This window comes from Eublepharis macularius, chromosome 5, assembly GCF_028583425.1.
Source record: "Eublepharis macularius isolate TG4126 chromosome 5, MPM_Emac_v1.0, whole genome shotgun sequence".
In the NCBI taxonomy this organism is placed as follows: Eukaryota; Metazoa; Chordata; class Lepidosauria; order Squamata; family Eublepharidae; genus Eublepharis; species Eublepharis macularius.
Genome location: NC_072794.1, coordinates 127,569,999 through 127,595,964, shown reverse-complemented (window position 1 = coordinate 127,595,964; position 25,966 = coordinate 127,569,999). Strand labels below are relative to the sequence as shown.

General features: G+C 40.3%; 2 protein-coding genes across 4 annotated transcripts in view; both read right to left on the bottom strand.

Moving 5' to 3' along the window:
• The window catches only part of IGFN1 (immunoglobulin like and fibronectin type III domain containing 1), a 58,266-nt gene extending 39,912 nt beyond the window's left edge, over nt 1-18,354 (bottom strand). Inside the window, exons 1-7 of the mRNA XM_054981183.1 lie at nt 18,158-18,354; nt 8,859-8,927; nt 4,537-4,659; nt 3,679-3,818; nt 1,764-1,863; nt 481-528; nt 261-306 (exon numbers count right to left, since the gene is read on the bottom strand). Of these exons, the coding sequence (XP_054837158.1) occupies nt 261-306; nt 481-528; nt 1,764-1,863; nt 3,679-3,818; nt 4,537-4,659; nt 8,859-8,877 (476 nt within the window). The 5' untranslated portion in view covers nt 8,878-8,927; nt 18,158-18,354. The remainder of the gene's footprint in view (nt 1-260; nt 307-480; nt 529-1,763; nt 1,864-3,678; nt 3,819-4,536; nt 4,660-8,858; nt 8,928-18,157) is intronic.
• Nucleotides 18,355-21,616: 3,262 nt separating this feature from the next.
• The window catches only part of LOC129329603 (uncharacterized), a 47,531-nt gene continuing 43,181 nt past the window's right edge, over nt 21,617-25,966 (bottom strand). The window contains exons 4-6 of one of the 3 annotated variants that reach the window (XM_054979066.1): nt 25,158-25,319; nt 23,831-23,915; nt 21,617-23,237 (exon numbers count right to left, since the gene is read on the bottom strand). In XM_054979066.1, the coding sequence (XP_054835041.1) occupies nt 22,981-23,237; nt 23,831-23,915; nt 25,158-25,319 (504 nt within the window). In that variant the 3' untranslated portion in view covers nt 21,617-22,980. Of the gene's footprint in view, nt 23,238-23,830; nt 23,916-24,488; nt 25,320-25,966 lie in introns of those variants that run through there. The other 2 variants (XR_008596997.1, XR_008596998.1) reach the window with 2 other exon arrangements.

The window sequence follows — 25,966 nt, the reverse complement described above, 5'->3', positions numbered from 1 at the left end:
GTGCAAGAAAACAGCGTATTGTTAATGAGTAGGAGATAAATTCTCTGTGGAATTTTATTCTGTATGATTAAAAGAAAGGGGAGGGGGAATCATATATATTCTGTTCTGAGCTCCTTGGAATAAATGCAGAATAAAAATGAGCAAGAGAGCTAGGTAGACAATAGCCCTTGAAAGTGGACTATTTGCCTGCTTTATCTATGTTTGTTGCCCACACTGGAAAAAAACCCTCTTTATAGCAACCCATTCTTGGATGCACTCACCGTTTCTTTAATGTTTTTCTGAAGTCCTGAATCTCTTTCTTCAAGTCTGTAAGAGATTCCAAAAGTTCACATGCAGTGAAAATGGGAGCTATAATGCTTAGAATACAATAAGAACTTTAGGACAGTCAATGTGTAGCCAAGTGGCCACTCAAGCTCTGGTTTGTGGGTCTCCAGACTAAAATCACACAGGTCAATTTGACTGTGTAGCTGCAGCACTTACCTCCCTGACGTGCAGCAGGGACCTCCTTTGTTTTCTTCTTGAAGCCAACTGATGGGTTATGAGGGAAGGAAGAGAAGAGGTGGGGTGAGAGAGGAGGAACCTTTAATTAGCAACATAGCTGTAGAAATGCCTTTCCTAAGCAATGACAGATGCTCCAATCTAGAAATTAAGCAGACTCAATCCCCATAGAATCCAGAGGAATTAAGTGTACAGTTCATACTTATGCAGATTTCAGTGGGACAGGCATTCTTCCTTTTGCATTAGGTCATCTGGGATCTCATTTTCCACCAAAAAATACATTGAAAACATAACATTAAAATGGTGTAATGTAAAATTTACAGTCTCGTGGAAACCCCTTTGTTGGCCAACCAATGTGGGTCTTAACTTGTGACTTTTATTATTTTTATGACAAAAATATTACAATAGTACCCAAATAAGGCAAACATTTCCCCTAATGTATGCATATTTATGGCCCCCCTAGCCCATATTACTGCTAAAATCTGAGCAGTGAACTAATGTGGTTGCCTTTTCAGAATACGCTAAAATAATTTGCCCTTGATTTACATTCAGTTAAAGGACTCAGTAGTTCTCACCATTCAAAATAAGAGATGAAAGGGACATGGGGGTGCAAATAAAGATATTGTGACCAGTTTCACTTCAGTCTCTTCAGTACTTCTCTTGGTAATCTATCCCTTAGAGTCAGCTGCCCCATCAGACCCTGTTTTTATACCACATCATTCACAATGGCAGCAAGATTTACCCCACCCCCGTCCTCTGATCACAGCCCTGGAAAAACTCCCGATGATTTTCTGGTGACTCAAAATTCTGTCAAAACATCTAGTCCCTTGAGCACATTGATAGATGATCATTTACCATATTAGACTCTAAGGTCAAAAACTAAAAACACTTGACACAGGAATTAAATATAGAAAATGTTGGAGAACACAACTGGTTCTTTTCAGTATCAGTTAGTACAGGGATGTTTATTGAGCTTGATATCAGGAACAGTGGAAATACCATCCAGTGAATAGAGGATGGCAAATTCTCAGTAAACAATCTCTACAAAATTGCACTATAATGACTCAGTAATTAATTAATGACTCAGTAGTTAATTAATGGCACTTAAGAGTAAGAGGAAACTATCAATTGCTTTTAGGAAAAACATAAACTGGAATTGCTGGCCATGGCAAATTCATATTTTCACAGCTCTTCTAATATACCCCTCAGGCAATGAAGGTGAACAAGTCCAAGTTCATCACAACATGCTAGATTGTCCAACCTACCCTGTATAATCTTGAGCCCAGCAGTGCATGTGGCTTCCCCATACTGATTCACTGCAGTGCAACGGTATAAATCAGAATCGTCTGAAGTGATTTTGTTTATCTTTAAAAAGAAAATAGGAGTCAGGGCAGAGGATTGCTTTTGGTACTTCCATTGCTGGTGAAACGGGCCCACAATGTCTCCCATTCTCCCCCCCCCCCTCTTTTTTTGTCATCAAGTCACAGCCAACTCCTGGTATTTTCAGAGCAAGAGATTCAGAGGCCATAGCCTGCCTCTGCGTAGCAACCCTTGACTTCCTTGGTGATCCTATTCAGGTACTAGCCAGGGCTGACCCTGCTTAGCTTCCAAGATCTGACAAGATTGGGCTAGCCTGGGCTATCCAGGCAGGCCCATGCTCCTACCGCTTATGTAAAAACATTAGGCTGTTGATTTTACTGAAGCACTGGATTTTCTTTTGTTATACTTTAAGGAATTTGCCCATGTTCTGTAAAGCTGCCTTTCATTCTTGAACTACCACTGTAGATACATGAGGGCCCAACTAGCTACAATCTTTCCATTGTTTTAAAAATAGAAATATCATCCATTTGGGTCCCCCGATTCAGACTGTACAGGGAGTGAGAAGGGGTTTAACTCTTCCAACCTCGCACAATCCAACAAGTGACTCATATCCCCCACCCCCCACCATTATTAGTCTTGGAAGGAACAAATACAACCCCTCATCTTTTGCCTATGCTTTTATTTTCCAAGTCTAATAATAGTATATATGTGTGGAAAGATTAGTGAAATCACCAGGAATGGAAGAGTTAAACCCTTCCTTCTCCCTCCCCACTGCTAAGGGGCCTGTCTGACTGCTATTTATATTTTAGAAATGTTGAGAAGACCCAATCACAAGCCTTCTAATGTCTCATCTATTTAGCCTCTGGGACAATACAGACTTAGAAAAACGATGGTAGGAAATTCCACTTCACTGTATTAAAGGCTCTTTGATCCTAACCTCCTCCATCCACGCTGTATTCTGATCTCAGGAAAATCATCTTAAGTGTTTTCCTGCTATTCTGTATGCCATTACAATTCAAGAGTGTTGCTGCTTTAGACTTATGAAAGCTTTCTGAAAAGCAGCAAATAAAAGCAAAGACTATTTCACTACTTTCATCTTTGTTTGAGACTAGAACTTTGAGATTTTGTTTGAGCTGCAACACTATTTTATTGATCTTACTTCTCCTTTAATGATCTTACTTCACAATATTATGAAAGTCACTTGCTAAATAACAGACTAAACCAGAGCTACCATATTAATAAACTAGATAGGCAACATTTTGCTAAAAATAAAAGTAGCTGCTATACTAATACCTCATCTAACAAGGTTAGAGTACATTTAGTACATTTTTATCTCGTCTTCCTTCCATACACTTCAGTGTGCCATACATAGTTATTCCCACTTCCATTTATCCTCAGAACAGCCCTTTGAGGTAAGTTAGGATGAGAGAGAGTGAATGGTCTAAAGTGTCCCAGTGAACTGAGGAGTGCTCGAAAACACTCACTGGCTCAGTTTGTTCCTTACCTGCTGGTTGCGAGCAATACATTCTTGGGCTGCCTGCCTGTTTGTTAAGCCACTAGTGTATAGTATGATTCAGCACACTGCAATCCCTCCCCCTAGACTCAATGGTGCAGCGGTTGAGCGGGGAGGTGCAGGGGCCTGTGGCAAGGGAAAGGTGAAGTGATAGGAGTGCTGCCACCATTCTGCAAGCAAGGCTTAGTCTGTGGACAGTCACAGCAGCCAAGTTTGCCTGCTAAGTCTGCCTACTACGAAGTCTGCAGAATCCCTAATGCGTTTCATGACAAGTGGATGTCTGCACATGAGATGTCATCAAACACTCAAATTATTACACCAAACTGGTTGTCTTGGTTAATCCTCACCTGCAAGATGAACTCATTTGTGCCAGGACTGAAAGTTCTTTGGTATTTGGGGGAATCATCAATGTCCTTATTATTACGTTTCCATACCACCTCTGGTTTTGGGTCCCCCTTGACCACTGCTCGGAAAATGGCATTTTTACCTTGCAAAAGAAACAATGTCATTTGCAGAGAAACTCAAATAATAAAAGCAGAAACTCAGATAATAAAAAATGAACTGAATAACAGACTTTCCCTATGAAACATCTGATCTGCATTCATGCATTCTCCCCAACCTATTAATAAGAAATATTAGGAAAAGCACAGAACATATTGTTGGAGACTATACTGTGTATAGTACATAATGTCTGTTCCTGTAAATAAAATCCTACTATATAATTTCAGCATTGTTTAACACATCATGTTACTATGTAAGCTTGTCTCAGGTCTGTTTATAGAGATCTACTTGTTTTCAGATTTCTAAAATCCTTATGTTATTGCTTTGTTTACTGGATGTGCCATTCTCTTAATTGCATTTGACTTATACTATGCAACCTGCCTTGAGTATCAGTGAAAAAGGCAGACAATAAATAAATGAATAAAATAAAATAAACAGCAGCAGATCTTGCTTTTTTTCAAGCAAGGTTGTAAGGTGATTCCCCCACAAATTAGGTGCTATGCACACAGTACAGGTAGCGGGTTTAAATGGGCTCAGGATGTGTGTGTCGTTGTCCAAGAGGTGATGGAATATACTATTTGCTGGTACAGAGTATTTTGGCTGGGTCATAAATGACTTTCCAAATTAAATTTGTTAAATAATGTACTGTTGTCTTGGATCAGAAACAAGCCATAGGAAGATAACAGTTTCTCATGGCGACTTACCTTCCTGTAATGTTAAGGTAATTGGCTTCCGTTCAAAATCAGGAGTGCTGCACCCTTTAGGAATATCCTCAACAAACTGTGTGATATTTACCCCAGGGACAGAAGATTTCTTCACAGATTTAACTGGATGGGAATAAATATTGGTCAGGAAAAAGAAAATCTATTCAAAATTGAATGGAAGTTCAAATGTTATTTTCACAAAAATGCTTGTTTCTCACGTTGTTAGGTTTTAAAGACTACAAATGTAATATGTTAACATAGAGGTTGGCAGAAGGTCGCTCACAGGTGACCACGTACTCTCTAAGTAATGAAAAGTAGTCCTCAAGCCTTCCTTCTGTGCTGGAATAATAACTTTCTTATTCTTCCCTTTAAAACTACCACAGCAGCTTCTCTCTTTGTTTTCCATGCGAAGGAGGAGGTAGCAAACTCACCTGTGCACTTTTGCTGTGGATGAGCAAATGACAGCACCAAACACTTTTGCATCCACCTTTCCTCCTAGTTGTTCACATGTGCACACGTACACACACACACAAACTTGCTTTTGACAGGAGTGTATAGGGTTGCAGATGTATGGCTGGGATCCTGGGAGACTTGTGGGAGCCAGGCATAGGGAAACCTGGAAGTGATATGGCCATATTGAGTGATGCTCTAGGAATTCCACCAATCTCTATTGTTTTTACCTTAGAAATTGGTGGGATGCATAGAGTCTTGCTCCCAGAAATGATATTGTGTCTCCCCCCATTTCTTCCCTCTGCTCTGTTAAGCATGGGTGGGGGATGGGGAGCATGGCCCAGAAGTTGCTTGCTATAAGGAGGCAACTAGCAAAATGAGTATACTATTGACTCTTTCCCTCTGCACCAAAGCGGCTTTTTCCCTCTTCCTGGGAAAAACATAAGAGGTAACTGCATATTTTTTCCCTGTGGGGCAAATTAACATGGGGTAGGGGTGGGAGAATTGCAGGGAAAAGAGATATGCTATCATTTTTGTATAAGCTGCCATTTTGTGATTGATTCCACCCACCAAGCCACCATTTTGTGACTGGCAACTTCCAAAGCTTTTGAAAAAATTAAGTAGCTCTCAGAAACATTAAGTCTGCACTGTGCTAGATAACATATATCTGATAGAATCCTACAGCCAAAATTGGACCAGTTATTTTAAATCAACAGATAACATTCAAATCTAACCTTTTCCACAGCCATATCAATATAGTCTCTCTAATTCCTTAATCCCTTGTGTCTATGGTCGAATCCACATTACTCATTCTAAGTCGCGTGTTTCCCGCATTCCCCACGCAATCCCGAGTGCCGGTCACATTACCTCATTAAACAGACGCATTTCATTCGCATTTCTCCTGAATATGTGGTCACAGGTTTTCAACGGGAGTTTCACGGTGGCCATGAACGGGCCAATGCGCAATTTACGCGGTTTTTTTAAAAAACACCCCCCCCTTCCTGTCTCTCCGGCCGTTCCGAGAGTTCCTATTGGCTGATTCAACTTGCAAGTGCTCCGTAGTCTGCAAAAGACTGTTTTTGACTTCATAGCATTGGATTTATTGATTATGCTGTTTCTGAATCAAATCTGGTAGTTTGAAAAATCATTTTGGGGTGAATCCATCCTCAGAACGGACTCGCGAAACTTCCTTTTAAACTGTTTTTTATTTTTTTATTTTATATTACTGTAATATCGAAATTACAAAATATCGAAATAATGACACTCCAAGGAAGTGAAACTTCAGTAAAATTCAAGCACTGAACTGTCCTGCATAGGAAATGCCCACGAAAGCTTCCCACATGCTTCCAAATTTCCAAAAAAGAAACGGGAGAGAGCCATCAGGGCTGTCAGTGGGGGAAAGAGAGGCATCATTATTTTCAATGATGTTTCTTTATAAGGCAAGATCGAAATAACGGAAAAGTGCACTCAAAAATTTTTTAAAAAATGGGCGGGGAAAAAAGGTCCCGCCCAAAAAAGCTGTTTTCGAGCGGCCGTGTGACTGGAGGGACGCGCGAGAAAGACGGATTGGAAGCAGGAATGTGAATGAAGAGGAAAAAATTGCGGATTGGAGGCAAACGGAAGATATCCGATAAACATGCGGGTAATGGGTGAATGTGGATTCGACCTATGTCCTTTTCCTTCCTAACACCACTCCCATAACCAGCACTTATTTCCCTCCACCTCTAGGCCTTCTGTGACATTTTTTTCTGATAGCCAAATTACACAAGATGAATTACATGTGTACAGTACTTGAACGTACTTACATGTGTTTCCCCATTGCTTTCCTGTTCACTCACCCACTGCAGTCACTTCACGCAGTCAGTCTAGCATGGGTTTTTTCCCCATTCCTCCCAGACGATAGATGGTATCCCATGAGGCACCTTCTCTTTGGGCATGCTCAAACCTTCCTCTAGCTTTTCTGAGAGGGAGACTTGTTTACTCCACTGGACGTATTGGGGGAAAAACTCGCTGAGTTTCCTGGGGGGGGGGGGGCGCTAAAAAATGGGAGTTCCACACCTCTGCTGAAATCTTGCAGCTCAGCCCACCAGGAAGGGGGGCATCCATGCAAAGGGGAGTGGAGAATCTCCACTTAGAGAGCCGTGGCAGCTTTTCTTGATATCAGCTAGAATCAACTCTTTCCTGCCTGTTTGTTCCCAGCCACCCCTGATCTCCATTATTCCTTATGGGGGAAACTATGGAGGCTCTCCGGGAAAATGGGGGGTGGCATTTTGCAAAATAAATCTACAAAATTTTCAGGCGACCTACTGCTAACTATCCTCTAAAGACCGCCCCCCCCCCCAAGTTTCAGGGAGATTGGACTTTGGGGAGCTATTTTATGGCCCCCCCAAAGAAGTTGCCCCCAGCCACCCCACTTGTTCCTATTGTGGGGAAAAACTGACAGGAGCTGCAGAAATACATGGATCATTGACTCCCCAGAGTCCAATCTCCCTGAAACTTGAGGAGTCTTTAGAGGACAGTTAGGAACAGGTCCCCAGCAAATTTGGTAAAATTTGGTCCTAAAATGCTCCTCCCAGATCCCCAAATCGTATATTGCCAAATTTTACCCAATTTGCTCTGTATTGTCGAGCCAAACTGGAGAATGAGTACTCCCAGCTCATCTTTTTCAAGTTCATGTATCAGGCATGCTCCTGAACTTTTGCTCAGATGCTTAATCATGTTACCACGATCTTTCTTCCCACCCCCTCCTTATCCCAACCGAAGATACTGCATGGAGAGGAGGAGGAGGAAATTAAGGAGGAAGGAGGGTGAAGGAAGGAGAAGTAGGGAGGCAGCAACATCAATTAGAAAATGGGAGAATTTAAAACATGCCAGTTTGGGTGTAAGCTGGATCTAAGGGCAAAAAGAAGGGAGAGGGAAGCAGAAGCCACCCAAAATTGACCCTCTGCAATGGTGACTTGCTGGTTATGACCATGGACGCTTGCAACTGTGACTACATGGACTAGAGCTACAGGACACGTGTTCACCTGGAGTAAAATGGACACAGACCAATAGACACAGACTTGATTCTAGACACTTGCATAGCATTGTGCAATTGATCTCATCTAGTTCAGCTCTGAGCTAAGCCAATCTATTTTCCACATTGTAGCAGCTCTGATTGTTAGCATTCTACATCAGTGATAGATGTATTGGAAATGTTCATAGACATTCCATGGCATCAAGGAGCTTCATTAGCAGTTACAGGCTAGCATGTGGAGGGAGGGCATTTTTTTTGCATATATTGTACTAGTGAATTGATGATGAACCTGTCAGGGACTGACAGGGAAATCTCTTCCCCATACCCACTGACCCAGTCACATTATGTTCTCTGCCTTCTCCATGGTACTTATATAAAGAAGATTTGGAGTTTTGGCAGAGTTTTAGGCACTGGGGAAGCTTTTAAAGAGCAAGTAATCGTTGAGACATCAGAAACCAGTTATGAACTACAAGGAGTTTCCAGTGAATAGAAGGCATGGTGTCAGTGTCCGGTGCAGTTTTGTGTCCAGTGCAGTTTTGCGTCCTCCTTACTTTAGAGTTCAGCAGTGAGTGCTTACTTCCTTTGAATCAGTGATCCATTAAATAGGCATTTGACAGGGCTGTAACTTTTAGGAGCAGATGGGCCTGGGACCACATCTCGAGTGTGCACTGTGTACTTGTTCCTTGCATTTTTGAACGTCAGCAATTATAAGAGAGTACTTGTGATTCACTTGAGAACTGATGACAGCAACAGATTAAATATAGCTTCCACCATTCTAAGGCCAGAAACAGAGCTTCCCAAGAAAAATCATATTAGATACCATTGGACAGAAACAACATTGGTTGGTGTCTCTTACCTCCTCTCTGGCCTGCCATGGCTGTTCTGTAGACAAATGGCACTCAGAAGTGTAATCTGATACACTCACCTGCAAATAAAGAAAGATGGCCCCATTAGTGGCTATATAGTAAATCCTAATGGTTGAAATTCAGGAGAATACCCCATGATTTGCTTGAACCTGACAGTCATGTCAAATTCTAGGGCACGCACCAGTAGTTGCTGAGATCATTAGTTCTTAGGAGGTTTTTTCACACCCTGAACAGACTGAAGAAAGAGTCTGGATAATTCAAAGACCCTAAAGCTCCAATCATAAACTTGTGTACATGGAGAAAAGAGCCACTGAAACCAATTATACTTAATTTGCAAAGAAATATATAAGATTGTGCCAGGTAGAAAGCCCATTTTAGACTGGGTACTTGATTTTAGAGAGGATGATGATTTCAAACTAGGGCTTGCAGCTGGTTTGTGAATTACAGTTTGTACTAGGGATGCTCAAGCACCAGCTGATTAGACCCACAGTTTCAGCAGGGCACTTTTGGGGGGCTGATCAGTTTGGCTGATTTGTGAATAGTTAGAGCCTGTTTGTCATGTTCTCTTTTCATGTATTCAAACAATACAGTCCAGTGCAAATGGCCATGTTTCATACATGGCGTTCTCAAAGAGATGGATGGGAGCCTTGCCCTCCATGGACCTGCTGTCACTGCTGGCTACTTGGCAGCCAATTGTATAAATAGTGAGCAAATCAATCAGGCAGAGATAACAAACTCTACATTTTTAAAAAAAAGTCGTACCATTTGGTCTTCATTTAAATATGTTATTGTTCTTATTTTGCACATGCACATTTTTGCATAGTTTTATGGGAGGCATAGCTCCCACCTCACACCACATACTGTGCAATCCTAAACAGAGATACACCCTTCCATTGACATCAATGGACTCAGAAGAGTGTCATTCTGCTTAGAACTGCACTGTGCATTACCTGATCTGACCATCCATGATTCTGGGTAGAATCATCTCACTTACTGGCAGATGCAAAATCCCTGCAAGGCAAGGGAACGAAAATCTACCCTTACAAAGAAACAAAACACCATCCCCACAGCTACTGTGCAGCTGTAGAGCCACTCAGTAGCCATTTGAGGTGGACAAGCAAACAGATTGGAGGTCCAGCCGCTGGGTAATTGTGGCTCCTGCACACAGTATGTTCATTGAACAGGTTCACCACAAAGCTTGTGGCATTCACCACAAAGCTTGCAGCACCACAAAGTTTGCTTTAGGCTGATCCTGCACTGGGCAGGGGGTTGGACTAGATGGTCTGTATGGCCCCTTCTAACTCTAAGATTCTATGATTCCTAGTTTGTATAAATTCCAAAAACACAGGTTTTTGAGTACCACCATCCTGGCCAGACGGAAGAGAGTACAGTGAGGTGTGTATCCTACCAATCCAGGCACAGAGCACAGAGATTTCCTCTCCCACTTACAACCTCAAGAAAGATCACAACCAGTGATGCAAAGGAATAGCCGTGCTGGGGAGAAGAGGGAAAGTTGGCAGGAGCCTGAAGGAAGAATGAGGGATCAGAATTGTTTCCCCTTCTTCCTCTGTAAGTGTAGTTCTGCTAAAGAAAACTATTGATTTCATCCCCTTGTTCCTGCTCAATCCAGACAGAGACTTGTTGAATTCTTTGCTTTGCTATTCCCTCCATTTATCTAAGATGAGGACATGGCTGCTGTATTTAATGTATAAAGCCACTGGGTGGTACCAGAGAGACAAGTCGGAGTCTAGATGAGATCTTTACAACTATTTCCATTTCTTTTTGATTTCATACCTGGCCGGTGTCATTGATTTTCCTTTTACCTGGTTCTTGTTGTTTCGTTGTTTATTCTTTTGTATCTTTCATTTCTTGTAAGTCCTCTTCATGCCTTTTATATGAAACGTGCCATTTATACAGAACTGATGCAAAACATACATTGGAAAGGGGAGGTTTTATGGATACCCAGGTGTGCAGAAAAAATATGATTTCCCACAAAGATCCCCTAAAGAAAAAGCAAATCCCCAAGACTGTGTACTGACTGAGTTCTGTGCATAAGTTTGTAAAGGTCGGGGCTTGCCATTCAGGAGAATCCAGGCTCGACCACACAACTTTGCAAGGCTATGGGGCAATTAGTCCACAGGGAATTTTTAGGACTTAGCCGGTGAAAGCAGGGAGCTGGCTACACTGCAACATTTTAGCTCTGTACATATATTACAGTAAACATGTATACAAGCTGAGCACATGAATTTTTAGGTACATACCTTGTGCCATTCTTTAGTTACATGTGTGGCTGTATGTGCAATTTTAACCCCATATTAATCCAGATATCGAACTCAAATTTTATTTTTAAACAGATGTATGTGCATTTGCCATAATGTGTGTATAGGGCTTTTGTCACAGGTACTTGCTTATATAAACAAGTTCCTAACATTCCACTTTGCTTTAGTATGATCAAGATACAGAATCCAAGATGGGGCTGTGCAGGCAGAAGCATTCTTAATTACAAGACTCACAAGAGGCAAGAAGCAGGTTTAGCCTCCACCCCAAAGGTGTTTCTCTGTCAATTTCCATGAAAGTGGCCATCATTCACTCCTATAACAGAAGTAAAATGCTACTGTTCATAACACTGTTATAATCTGGGCAAGCAGGATTCCATCTTTCAAATGTTAGGGACAGTTATAGGCAGAAACAAACCCTTATTATTTACTTCAATTATTGCTTGCCTTTCTTGGAGAAATTCAAGGCAGCCTACAGAATCATAAAATAATTAAGAAAGAGTTATAAAACTCTTAATGGTGGCAGCTCCTAAACAATGGACCTTAGAACATCTACCTAGCAGCAGAGTCCTGAAATGGTTGCAAGATCTTTTTTTTTTTCAACAGGCATTTGCTTAATCAATGTTCTTCAGCGGCGGAGGTTTTGTATGTGAATGTGATGCTAAATTTTGTATTGAATTTTAAAAATTATTTTATTGTATTTTAATTGGAGAGGGAGGGAGGGGGTTGTGTTAGGTATGCTGTTTGGAACTAGCTTTGAAAAATGCTATACAAACATATCGGATAAATAAACCTTCCCTCTGAACATGACACTTGATGAACCAGCCCTCAGGGAAGTACAGACAGAGGCAATATACTCACATAGGGTCCTTGCAATATACATAACTCCTTCCACATAGAGATCACTCTGCATTTAATTTGTGTCACCATCACATCATAGTGAATGTGAAAAGTGAATCTACAAATTATACAATGTATTAGAGAACAGACCTTTCAAATATTTGGATCTTTAATGTTTGATTTGTGCCAGTGTACAAATTGATTTAATTTCCTTTGGATTAAATGAGGAAACTCACTGGGATGAAGGGAGAAGAAATAAAATGTCAAATGACTGTAATGCTTTTAAATAACATAACTACATACTGAAAGACGTATCATAAGGAGTTTGCCCCCTTTTCCCTAGAAAGGCATATTGCTATAAATGATTCCTTTAAAGCAACTGAACAATTTTACGTATGCTTTAAAATAAATAAAACAAAATGCAGTCCTATTTACTCAAAAGTGGTTATTATTATGTTAAATGAGGCTTACTCTCAGGTAACTGCAACAAATTATTTCAGTCCTAAACTCAGAAAATTACTCTGTAGCATTGCATTTAGAATGGAAGAGACAACTATTTTAGCTACAATTAATGCCTAAGCTAAGCAAAACCCCCCTGCATATTGGACTATCATCTACAGCAGTAATATTGGGCAAAATCACACGGACTTCATGGCCAAGCAGAGCAGGATGCTATCCTAGTTCTGTTCTTATTCATAACAAGTTAATCTAGTAGAAAGATTTATTTGAAGATGGAGACTTGGAATTAGTGTTACATATTTTAAAACTTTTATCATTAAACAATTTTAGATGAAATAAATCTAACACTTTCTAATATGAATAAGAATCAACACTCAACACAAAATGGTAAGAATAAAAAAGGCAAGCTTTTTTCCAGATATGCAGTCAAGAAAAAGAGATGTTGCATTAAATTCACATATGAGTTACAATTATGTACAGTAATTTAAAAATATAATGTTTTTAGAGGGGTCATTTTACATTCAAGGCTTTTTTCTGGGTAAATATGTTAATTAAATATGTCCATTATTTTAACACAAATTGTTGGGAATTGAGAATGTAGTCCATTGTCATCTGGAGCCATTTTGTCTATATTCTTCATCTTTTTTTTTTTAGTAGATACTCTTTTAGGTTATTTCCTCATCCATGAAAAGGGTGGCTGTCTGGTTATTTTCATCATTGCTCATAGAATAAGAACATTTTATCAAAACCCAGTGATATACAACTGTTTGTAACAGGATTATACAAGCAATAGAATTGTTCTAACTTCCCCCACCCATGTATCTTTTCTGTAATGAGTGGATGTAATCTTAGAATTCTACATCCATACCTGAAGGACTCCATATTTTCACAAGTGATGTCAATGGAGACACGAAGCATTGATGTCTTTTCCAGGATGCTGTCTTCTGCTTTCAGCTACTCAACCTCTCTAGGCACAGAAACCGTGCCTAGATCACTTAGGAACTCTTCCAGAGACTTGTAGGCACAATGAGACTGTAAAGTTTTCATTGAACCAGAAGATGACAAGCACATAAAGATGCTCCAAGAGGAGCTTTCCTAGGGTATCTTCATAACTTGTATAATATTGCCAAGCGGCAAAGATTTTATCATATCTCACATCCAAGTGTGGAAAATATGTAGGAAAATTATCATCTGCTATCAGTTTAATGTGCCCCCAGAATGTCACGTCTATTGGAGGAGACGAGTTGTTAACAATGAATAGTCAAATTTCCAAAAAAAGTTATTGGAAAACAACAGTTATCTGGATTAAGCAGCACTGTCGCACTTTATCCAATGTTACAGGCAACTCTGCACGGCGCCAAGAAATGTAATAGAAGATGTCACAACTCTCTATATTGCTTTTTTCCAGATTTCCCTTCCTTAGAAGCCACATGCTCATCCTCTTTGGTGAGTTTATCACATCCTAAAAGTATGTTTAAATACCATGCTATCCTCAGGTGTCATATGGCTAGCTGCCAACCCACTCTCATTATGTGAAGATGAGGATGTCACTGCAGGTGGCATCAGTAGCACTGCCTGTCATAGTAGATTTGGCACCTGGAAAAAGTCCTTGCAACAGTTTTTCTTTTTACTGTGGTTCACACGAGACACTGGCAAACAGGATTCTTCTCTTGCCTTCTTTCCATTTCAGCCCTGAAGCATAAAATGGAACCAGCATATTCTACAGATGGCTTGCTAACTTAAAACCATCTGCAAGGAAGCCAAAGTCTTTGGAGAGCCTGACCTTCTTCTATTTTGGAGTTTGCCTTGCCCCTCCCACCAAATTGCCATTAACTCTTGCATACCACCAAAAAGCAGTGAAATATCAGGATGGCGCTGCATGCATTTCGCCGTGGTGGATTTCAACACATTTCTTTCATATGACCAAGCAACTTTCTTGCTATAGTCAGTGAAAAAGGATCCGAGAGACACAGGGAGCATCACATCTTCTTCCTTCATCCGAGAATTAAATTTAACAGCGCCCTAGGGGTTAAAGTAGGATTCTCAGCTCCCTTCATTACTGCCAACTCCCAGAATACAAGAGTCAAACATTGAGCTCATCGCTGTCCTAATGGCACATGGTAGCAAGAAATGAACAGGAATCTTGCCAAGTGAAAACAATCTATGTTCCTCCTCCCATGCTACCTCTATTTCCCTAAGGGTCTTTGTCTGGGGAACATGAACCATAATCAAGTCCCAGCCTTTGATCAGCCAGCTTTTGACTCCTCTAGTCCATGGCATGTGCTGTGATAGCTGTGACAGGGAAGGTCATGAATCCAGCTTGGTAGACCTTTTCTGGGAAACAACTTCCAGGAGGATTTGGGCATAAACCGTTTAGAAATGGATCTTTAAAAACATTCATAAGAGACCATTAATGGGACTTAAAGAGTTTGAATTTCACCATTCACTTTGCAAAGCCTTTCCACAAAATCTATATATAACTTTTTAAAATGTTAGTAATTAGTACACCATAAACACTATGGGTGGCTGATTCAAATGTGCAAGATTTATGTTGGAAAGGTTTATGAGAACGCAGTCATTTTCTCTGTTATATGTTAATTCTGAGGATACAACCACTTATAACTGAGGCACACTTGGGTGAGCTGCTGTGTTGGGAGGGGAAAGAACCATTCATAGATCAATTTAGCACTGGCTAGCCCCATTCCTAACTGTATTCTACAAGTCAATGCTCTCAGAAGTCTATAGGGTCATAATAATAACCATCTCCATGCATGTTAGAAATCAGTGTGAACAGCTGCTTGCCCCACTAGGACCTTCTGTGAGAATCAGCATTAAGTTTCAAGAAAAAATGGTTAATTTTAGTGGAGCTGGTTGGCTACAGACCTTGATGGGCACTTTCCAAGTTCCTTTTAAAAGATAGAGATGTTCTCTCAGGAGCTACCAATTTATCTTAAATTACAAATATGGTCTTAGAAAAATATGCATCTTTTTCCAGATTGAAGATATGAACGTTTCATGAAATATATCTTCTGAAATAGATCGATTTAACTTGCTGACATTACCAGCTCGTGCCTCTTAAAATTTGTGTCCAAAAGCACATAGTTTTTTTAAAAATAACACAGGAAGTGAAAGAAATAATTACTTTCTCTTCTTTGGGCCATAATAAGGTCCATAGTATGACATGATTAAGAAATCATGAAGCTGTATCTTATGGCATGTGTACTCAGATGTAAGCCCTACTGATTTCAGAAAGATATATTCCCAAGTAAGTGTGCAAAGGGTTGCTGTGTTAAAATGACATCTTACAGTGAAATAGATCTACTTAGGTCTATTCAGTGGGGCTTACTCCCAAGAAATTGCTTCTAGGATTGCATTGTAAGGCAAGGAATTGCATTCGTTTTAATAGATTATGCAATAACACTATTAAATCCAAAAATGAGTTAAAAATGAAGAAATATATAAACTTAAGTTTTCAATTATGCATGTGATCACTGCAGATACTGTCTTAGAAAAGCATTACTCTGCACCTAAATTGAATGAGATACAGTATGTTTTCAGTTTTCATGTGGGAGCTGCTTAATAGAAGTAGCGGTATGAAATGCAGCAATCACTGTGAATGAAGCAGATGTCTACTGGCCTTGATTGTTCAGAGCTTAGACGCAGGAGAGTTAGTTGCAATTGATGCTTTGATGCAGGAATAGTGGGGGGTGGGGGGTGGGGTCCTGCCTTCAGTCTAGTTTGGCAGCAGTAAAAGCTCTCAATCTTTGTCCAGCTCCTGGAAGAACGAGCTTTTGAAATGAGATGTCTCTTTAGGGCTGGAGTTGATCCCAAGCCCAGTTATTCAAACCGGCTGATGCCTAAACTGTTCAGATTAGAAGAAAATTAGCTTGTAGATGGGAGCCTGTATGCCACAACAAATACGTATGTTTTCACAGATACCTTTGTGTTTATTTTCTATGCAACACTATGCTTTTGACAGTGATTCCAATAGAAGGTACTGGGATTCAGAAGCACTCCTGAGGCACAGATGGCCAAACTACAGTTTATGGATCAGACACTAACAGCAGCGTAGCTGGAGTTCTAACATTCTAGCGTGTTTCCTGGGTTCTCTTCTCCAGCAATAGTTCTCATTCTGGTATCTAAGCAGTAAGGCTGCATGTGTGTCTACCTTCTGGTCAGTGGGGATTAAATCTAACACTGCATACACTGAATGCAGCAACATGCAGTTTCCGAGCCATAAATTAACTTTCCTTCTCTGAGATACATAGAACCTCAGCTATGCCTCCATTTAAAAATGATTGACCAGTGTTGTTTGTCATCTTGATGCCTGATTTAGATAGGGGGCTGCTTTGCTTTAAATCAGTTACTCCCACCTCTTCCCTGTACTCCCTGCTCCTATGGACTTCCACTTTCCACTTGCAACCACCATGGTCAGGAATCAAATTCTGCTATCCCATTCTAAAGAAATAATGAAAGTAAAGTAGAAGTACAATGTGGTCCGACCATATAGGCCAGCTATATGCATCCTCTTCTCTTTTTTTCTGTACAAATATATCTTAATATTCTCTGAATTATATCAGGAACAAAAAGTATGTTCTGCAACGCTACTTCGTATAACCATATATGGTCACCGCGCCTCATCAGACGGCTTCTCGCTCTAGCTAAATTTAACAGCAGGGTTTCTAAACATTTACAGTGCAATTCTAAGCAAACTTACTCCAGTCTAAGCCCACTGATTTCAATGGACTTAGACTGGAGGAACTCTTCTAAGGATTGCACTGTCAGTATACCATGCTGTGTGGCACACATGGGGTTAACAATAAAATCACATCTATGAAAATGTCAATATAGCAGATAATTCCTGATTTTAAGGACAGCTCTTTTCTTATATTCTCTGAAATTGGAGACAGGAAACAATTTTATAAATATTGTTGCCCAACTAGGCTGCAGATCTGTTCACCATTTGATGTGTTCGACTGACACTGATTTCAGTGGGACTTGACTGTATTGAATTATGTGCACTAGTACTGTCAACAAATGTGTAAAACACAGCTTTTGCAGGACAGCCAACTTTTTTCTTTTTGGGAAAAAAATCTTCATTTTATTGCTTTCTCTCCTTACCTTGTAAGACATCTATGCCTGAAGTAACATTCTGATACTACTCAGTCTATGGGAAATCTCCCTATTTTAGTTTGCATTTTGCGTTAAAACTGAATTTCAGTTTCTCTCAAGTTAGCCAATATCTGATAGTAATGAATCATCAAGAGGACTGAGGAATCCAGCCCATTGATTTAGCATTCCCCTACTCGGCAATCCAAACTTCCTCAAGGAAAATGCTCTCTAAATCAGGACTGCAAGAAAGAAATATAGGACCTCCTACTCAAAGTCACAGGACTATCTATAATGCTGATCTGAAAAACATTAGAAATAACTGTAAGTAATGGTCCAGAAAGGACCTCCCTCATCCCTTATACCTCTGTTAGCCCACTCCACATCACACCCACTACCCCCATACCCTGGGATTCGGATGCTATTCAAGAGGCTATTTTGGAATCCATCCGTTTTTCCTGTCTAGTACTTTCAGGAAAATCACTGCTTGCTGGAGACCCAGCTGTCAAATGAACATTACCATCACCAGTCTCGCAAAAAGACACCGTCGTATCACAACCATCTACAATGAGTTTCTCACTAAACTTCAGACATTTGTGACTTACCTGTTTGTTTGGTATTCCTGTCTCCTCCTGTTCTCCTAACTGCTCTTCACCAGGATCTGTGTTGTAGTCAATACTCAGCTACTACACAGCTAACTTAGAACTAGGACACTAAGAGCCTCCTGTTCTCCTCTCAGCCCGTCTCACTTTCTCCCTCTTGCTCTCTTAATCTCTCTCTCTCTCTCGCCCTCTCGCTTTCATAGGTGAAAGTTTGTCACAGAGCTGTTAGCCTGTAATAAATCGAAATGATTTTTTTATTGGAAACTTATGGCATCTGCCTCTTAGCCACTAATATTTCCAGTCCATGCCAGAGACGGCGCTGCACAAATTTGAGATTAACTTAATTCTTTGACATTTCATAAATCATTTTGAAGTGTCAATTTTCTGCAGATCCCATTTCATCTTTGAATTATAGCCTTCAAAGCCTTCCTCCTATAAAATCTTTAAATATATCTCAAGTGAACAACTGCATAGTTTTTAAAGAAGAAAACTTTCAGATTTATTAAGATTTGGTATTGGGAGGTATTCAACACACACAGTTCTAACAGTCAAGAGCTAGCTTTCTGAAAAATTAAAAACACACATCTTATTGTGATGGTAGTAAGAGCTCTTAGGCGAGTGGATAGAATAATTTATATTCTTTTTAAAAAACTAATTTTCATAATAGTGTCAAGGGGTTTCTTTTCCTTTATGACAGCTTATAAAGTAAACTGAATTAGGAAGGGAAACACAAGTGGATTAAATGTTTGCATGCAGCTTTCATATAATCTACTGAAATATGAGTCCAGAAAAGATTCCCTCACTTTTTTCAGGGTAGGCAATAGACAAAGTAAGAGACAGTGAGGTGTGGGTGTAACAGAATGGGTCTATTTGCACTAGGGCATTTGTTGAATTTTTTGGAATTGTTTAAGCCTTGTCTTTACTACATTTCACCTTGATTCTTCTGTGCCAATGTTTATGGCATAGGCAAATGCATGCATGCATTTGTCTTCTTCATTCATTTCATTCTTCATATACAAAGGAAAGCTCAACTGGATCAGGTCTTTCCACTGAAATGAACAGAACAGCCTCCAGGTTCAACAGATCTGTGTGCACACATGACAGATCTCTGGATTGAGCCACCAGAGTTCATTTTTAGTGTTTAAGATATCATTGCTAACTTCCCTAAATGTTTAGAATAAGATTGGGAAAGAAATTTAAAATAAAAAACATTTGCTTCACATATTTTGTTTTCAACAATCATGTTGTATGACCGAGGGATCGTTAAAAGTCTGGTGAACACTGACATGGCCATGTGAAGGCGACATGATGGAAGAATTTTGTGAATGCCTGAAAATAGATATCTATTTCAGCTATCTCAACATCTGTTCCAAAAGTTTATTCATTATGCCTCATAATCCCATGTAAACACCACTCCCTGTCTGCATTCCTTCTGTATGCACTGGGGGTGGGAATGAAGGCAAGATACATTAAGTGGGCAAATGTAATTGCTTGCCCCTGTAGTCCAGTCCTAGAATCCTTCCTTTGGAGAAGTAGAAAATATGATTTGTATGCAGATAGTCCCAGGTTCAGGATGTGGTATATTCAGCTGGTGCAGGGGTTGGGAAGACTTTCTGCTTGTCCATGGTGGACAGTATTGAGCAAGATGGACCAGTGGTCTAACTTGGTATAAAAGAGTTCATATCTGTGCCTATGTATATATTAAAATCTCGGAATAAGTACTCGAGATAATAAGTAGTATCGGTGGCAGTGGCTCCCACACATGTAATAAAACATTGTGCCCTGAATCAGCTACTTTGCAAAATGCACAGCCAAGTGATCTACATTCTGAAGTTCAGATTGGCAATATGGTGTTTGGCCCAACATACACCATTTCCCCATGTGGCACTATTTACATTGGAGAGTCTAAACCAGCTACTGTGGTTGGAGAACACCATGCAATTAGAAGCAGGGGTGCCCAATCACATAATAATTCAGTTTGCAGCCCATCCACAAGTTGGGAACACTGTTGAATGCCGGACAAACTGAACAGTTCACATATATTCAGTCACATGCATGCTGTTCTGCAGCAAAACCACTGCTGCCACTGCCTCCTCTCCCCATCTGTTGTTTACCACATTCTTTAAGTACCCAGAACATTAACATTTCACAGATAGAGATTTACAATTGTGAAGTGTTTCCCTCTATTCCTTAGGGCTACCTAATGGTGTTTGTTAATGGAAAAGGCAGGTGACCTGTCTGGTTCTGGAACAATTTGTACATGTGCATTCTTGTAAGGTCTCAAGGGAGTAGTAGTTATTTGGGGATATTTGCTGGGCAATCCCATGGCTCTCATCCTGTATCATAGCAAAGATTTCCTCTGATTGGATGTGCCTTGCTTTTTAAGGAAACTTGACCATGGCTTTGTATCACATGAAGTACCTTATGCAGGAAAGCTTATATAAGTGTTCACCTTGGCAGCTACCAAAAACCGTGCATGTGCAAAGCTGATCATTGTGGGGTTCTGCCTCAGCTTTGAACAAATCAATGAAGACTTTGGCTCATGAGTAAATGAACTGTTCAATGAGCTGGAATGTCAACTGCTGTTTTCTAGTTCCTTGTAAGCAGAGTAACTTAAAGAACTGCGGTTTAATTGAATATGATTGCTACACGATGCAGTCCCAGTTGGGTCATTTGGGCCTTTCTGGGGTTAACTTCTCCATTTCTTCAATAAGTATAATTAGCAACAATCTGAAACAAAAAGATTCACAGTGCCACTCTAAGCAGCATTACTCCTTCTAAGTTCACTGAAGTCAACAGGCTTAGAAGGGAGTAACACTACTTAGAATGGCACAGTAAATGACTTTCACTTTTCTGTGTCCTTTTCCCTTGGCCCAATACCAAATTGCCTAAAATCCAGAACTTGTATCTATAAGGAAGATAACAGTACTGTTCTTTAATTAAGGCTTGTTTTAGCTAAGAGGTTCCTGTAAAATAAAATGTTATTGACTGGAAAGTAGAATTTGGCCAACAGTAATATGTGCTGGAGTGAGCTCAGTTGGTATTTGAATGGAAAAACTTTCTAACACCTACTTTAATTTTGTCACCTTCTCTGATCAGCTATAAATAGGGTAACCAGGGCCACTTGAGATCACTATTGCTTGCTCCACCATCCTCTGAGCAGCTGACCTGCAAAGGTCCCCTCAATAATCATATAGCCGAATCCAGGTAACATCCAGGCTCAAACTACACACCACGTGAATCACACCTCCCTCAACATAAATCAGTTGCCCACACTGAAATGTCCAAGGGAGCACTGGGATCAGGAGGAGAAGGGTGGGGCATCTTAGCTCAAGGAAAATAAACCAGTAACCAGATCTTTTCTCCTCTGGAGAAGGCATTCAGAGGTGGGAAACTGTCAGACTAGAAAGAGTTGATACCTCTCCCCTTGGGTGAGGTCTCCCAATGGAGACTGATCAGCTATAAATAGGTGAGGTCAACAAAGCACTGGCTAGCCCCACTCCTAACTGTATTCTACAAGTCAATGCTGTCAGAATTCTATAGGGTCATAACCATCTCCATGCATGTTAGAAATCAGTCTCAAGAGTTAATGCAGTTTGCATATTATCTGATCTGTTATCACTTAACACTTCATTTTCTTATGCCTCATTGAAGAGATCAAACCTTCCAAAAACAATCTCTGAATTTTTGGTTTGTGCTATCCTCTTTCCTAGTCTTGCCTTATTACTTTCTTTCTTGTCTAGGCAATGTTTCTATGGGGAATTCAACAGTTCAATTTTTTTTTAAAAAAATAGGGGTGGGGTTTGAACTAGAAATTTCAGGAGCAGAAAATGCACCCATAATGTGATTCAAGTTAAAGGCTAGAAGAACAAAGGCAAAAGATCCTAATGACATGTAGTGAGATGGCTGCAACAAGAGTACCCCCAAGAGAAGCTTGTCAGGTCAGACAATCTTGTTTTCCTAATCCACATCTCACACCTCCTTTTCCAAGCAGTCCCTTCAAGCTGATCTTTCTCCAAGTGTATCAGTTTCCTCACCTTCTCTACAGTAGGATCTGCAGCAGCAGTTATTATAGGCTGGACAGGGGTTTTGCCCAAGGAAACTGAAACACTTCCTCAAAGAATGAGAGATGGTACGTGCCCTCTTCCTTTTCCACTACAGGCCCACGTCTCACCTTTCAGTCCTATACTTAAGCAGCTTCACCTCCAACTTGTTATTCCTTCCACTGTTTCCACCTCCATTTCTTCTCTTCTCCTATAAGACGATGACATTTTGATTGTTTTTAATATGTCAATTTTCAACATGCATATGTAACAACAGAGTCTGGATAAACTATTCCTTTTAACAAAACCTTTAAGACCTTAGCCAGGAAAAAATATAAAAAAAATAGCGGCTGACATTTTTCATAGCCACAAAAACTCCAATGTTTCTAGTATATTAAAAGAACAAAAGAATTTAGAGTGATTCATTGGTCGCTTGATTCAGTCCAAAGGCATTAACAATGGAGTCTAGATTTAAAGTAGTGGGAATTGACTATGGCAGCCATGTGGAAATCACAAAATAAGCACTGATGTCTGTCGACATTTTTATCTTTCCCTTCTTGCATGGGACTCAAGACTGCGGCCTATAAGTTTACAAAGTATGAGGTAGGTTAGGTTGAAAGTGACCCATGGTCACCCAGCAAGCTTCATGGCGGATCGTGAATTTAAACTTGGGTCTCACTAGTACAACATTCTAACTGCGTCACTATACTCAGTCATGCTAGCAGATGTGGTCTTGGGGAAACTTCTTCTGCCTGATTTAAGGCTCTTGTCAAGAAGTCTTCTTCAGATGTCCCGGAAGAAAAGCTTTGTGCCTTCACCTTCCTCCTGTTCCCCAGTCAAACATGCCTTTTCAGCTGCTTCACTGTCCAGCTTGCAGATCAAAACTGAAATGGCTCCATGACTCCGAGAAACTATATTTACAGCAGACTGTAACTTCAAGGACACACCTCCAGTAGTATCATGTGGAAGCACAGATGTGAGCACCAGTGGCTCCATATTTCCATCAGGACCAATGGCAATGGAATTCACAAGTCTAGCACCTGTTCCAGAATAAACACATGATCCAGAATTTAACATCATAAGGAAATGCATCTTAGAATGCAATGCAGAAAGGCTCATCCAGAAGAAAAACAACACATGGAAATGACTACATGAATCTTTAAACCTGGTCATCTCCCAATGACACCTAGCAAAAATGATGGCTCAGTGTGATTAAAACAACAGCCGGGGGAGACCCAAAGTTCTCCCCATCTTCTTTTGGGATTTTGAACGTTACGGGGGAGGGCAGGGTAGGAAGATCTTGTTGGCAGCAAGATAGCAGCAGCTGAGTTCCATCTGAACCAGGCTTATCTTCCTCTCCTTGTAGAGACTATAAAGCCTGTATAAGGTCAGTACTTGGTTGCAAGCTGAAGGGCAAGAGTCAAAGACCTTTGGCTCTTACCCTGCGGCTCACAGACTGTACCTTCCTGGACTGGCCCAAGATGGATTTCTTTGGGTAAACTTGTTTGTGCTTTAGGATTCCTACTTTTTCTTGAAGACATCATAAAAAGCTGATCTTTCTCTCAGTTCCTTTTAATGTTACTGTTCAAAAGAAATCGCAGGTAAAACACTTAAATGCATCCTTATTGGTTACCTGGTTCGTCAGGTGGACAGCTGTAAACTCCACTTACATCTGTGAGAAACACAACTCGTCTAGGAGAAAATTTTTCAGCAAGAATCTGTAAGAACAAACATTTAACATGAAAGTACCTGAAGTTGCTTCATATTGAGTTGGCCTATCTAGCATAGTACTACCTAGTCAGACTGGTGGCAACTCTCCAGGGCCTCAAATAGTGGGGCTGGAAGAGACCTCTGCTAGAGATCATTTAAATGGAGATTCCAGGGATGCAACCTGGGACCTTCTGTATGCAAATCAAATGTTCAACCACTTAGGTATGCCCTCTTTTGAACTGTGCAATAACAAAATTCAAGGACCACATCTCATCATTCATTCTACATATCACTCTACTATCTGAAAATTCAAAGACAGTATTGCGAGAGTGACCACTTCTTCATCTATTTCAAAGCGAAGAGCCACAGAAATGAGACTTGACTGCAGCTCAGGGATTTTTTCTGCAAAATATTTGCATATATGCTCATTCTCAAAGAAAACTTACACATTTTCAGTTATAGGAGTGATATGCACATGGACATCTTTAAAACAGAAACATAGAAACATAGCACTGGAAGGGACCCTCAAGGATAATCTAGTCTAATCCTTGCACAGTGTAGGAAATTCACAGCTATCTCACCTCTCTCCTTCAGAGGAAGTCAAAAAAATTCAGGATACCCAGGATTCCTTCCTGATCCCAAAGTAGCAATCCGAATTACCTTGGGCATATAAGAAAGAGCCACGAGATCCATCCTAGCACCAGTTCATCCCTTCATGTTCCATTTAACAACTTATTAATGAAATTCATATTTTTTTCTTTTACATGTGATTTGTGCTATTGTTTCTTATGAGCATAAAGTATATAACTTGAAGGCATCCATCTCCTTGGCTACTTCTCATGTTGATGCACGTTTAACCCAATATAAACAAAGGCGATAGATGCCTTGCTTACATGTGGATTGACTACTCATCGTAACTGGGTTTTCAAAATGTCTTCAACCACAATTTACTCACCTTTAATAAAAGAAATCTCATTCTGAAGGCCCTGCCAAGCATGTTTACATGACAGAAGTTCAAAATGGTCAAAGGTCAACTCAGGAATCCAACCGGCAGGCATGAAAATAAAGAGTTTCCTCCCTAGCTTCACAAGAAAATATCTCTGTAAGGCAGATGTTAGATCTGAGGTCACTATCAAGTGGAGGGCTAATAATGAAAGATTGTGCCAAAGATGAGAATGATTCATTAAGGCAAAACCGAATGATATTAGGGTTGTGTACAGAAACGTACCCTCCCATTGCCCATCTCTTACCTCAATGATGGTATCACCTGATAAAATAGAGCAGTGCTGTTCCAAGTCCAGTGCACAGTCACCATGTAATACTGGGACATAACCGGAGTCCAAAACATCCTTCACTGTATCAATATCAGCCTGGCTGACATTTTTAAATGCTGTCCTCCAAGTTCCAAAAGGCTTTAAAAAAGACAACAAGAATAAGGACAAACAATATTTCAGTGCAATCCTAAGGAGAGTTACTCCAGTCTAAGCTCATTGATTTCAATGGGCTTAGACTGAAGTAACTCTTCTTAGGATTGCAGCCTTAGGATTGCAGTCTTTAGGATCCATAGTCTGGATCCTAAACCTTCACATTCTGCTGGTATGCATCTCTGGTTTAAGGAGCCTTCCTCTAGAGCAAGAGGCTTTTCCTCTGACAAAAGAAGCTTGTCTGTTGCTGGTACATTCCTTGTACTGGAGGAATACGAAGGTGGGACAGACTGGTGGGATACAGCCCCATATATTCATTATCTCCCAGGAGTTCCCAAACCATCAATCAGAATGTACCAATCAGATCCAGTTGCAAATTTGGAACCCTAACTCAGCCTTTTGCACAGCATTGGCCCAAGCATCATTGCTAGTCATCGAGCGTTATTAGTGGGTTACAATTAAGCAACAATTCACAATTGTCAAGTACGATGAATTCCTATGTAATGAATTAAGTCATCATATAAGACAAAATTGAAACAGTGATTAATGGATTAAGATGTATTGGTGAAAAGTTTATTTGATTAATTGGAAGAGCTACACATTTAAGGCTGCATTTTTGTTACTATTAAAAAGAA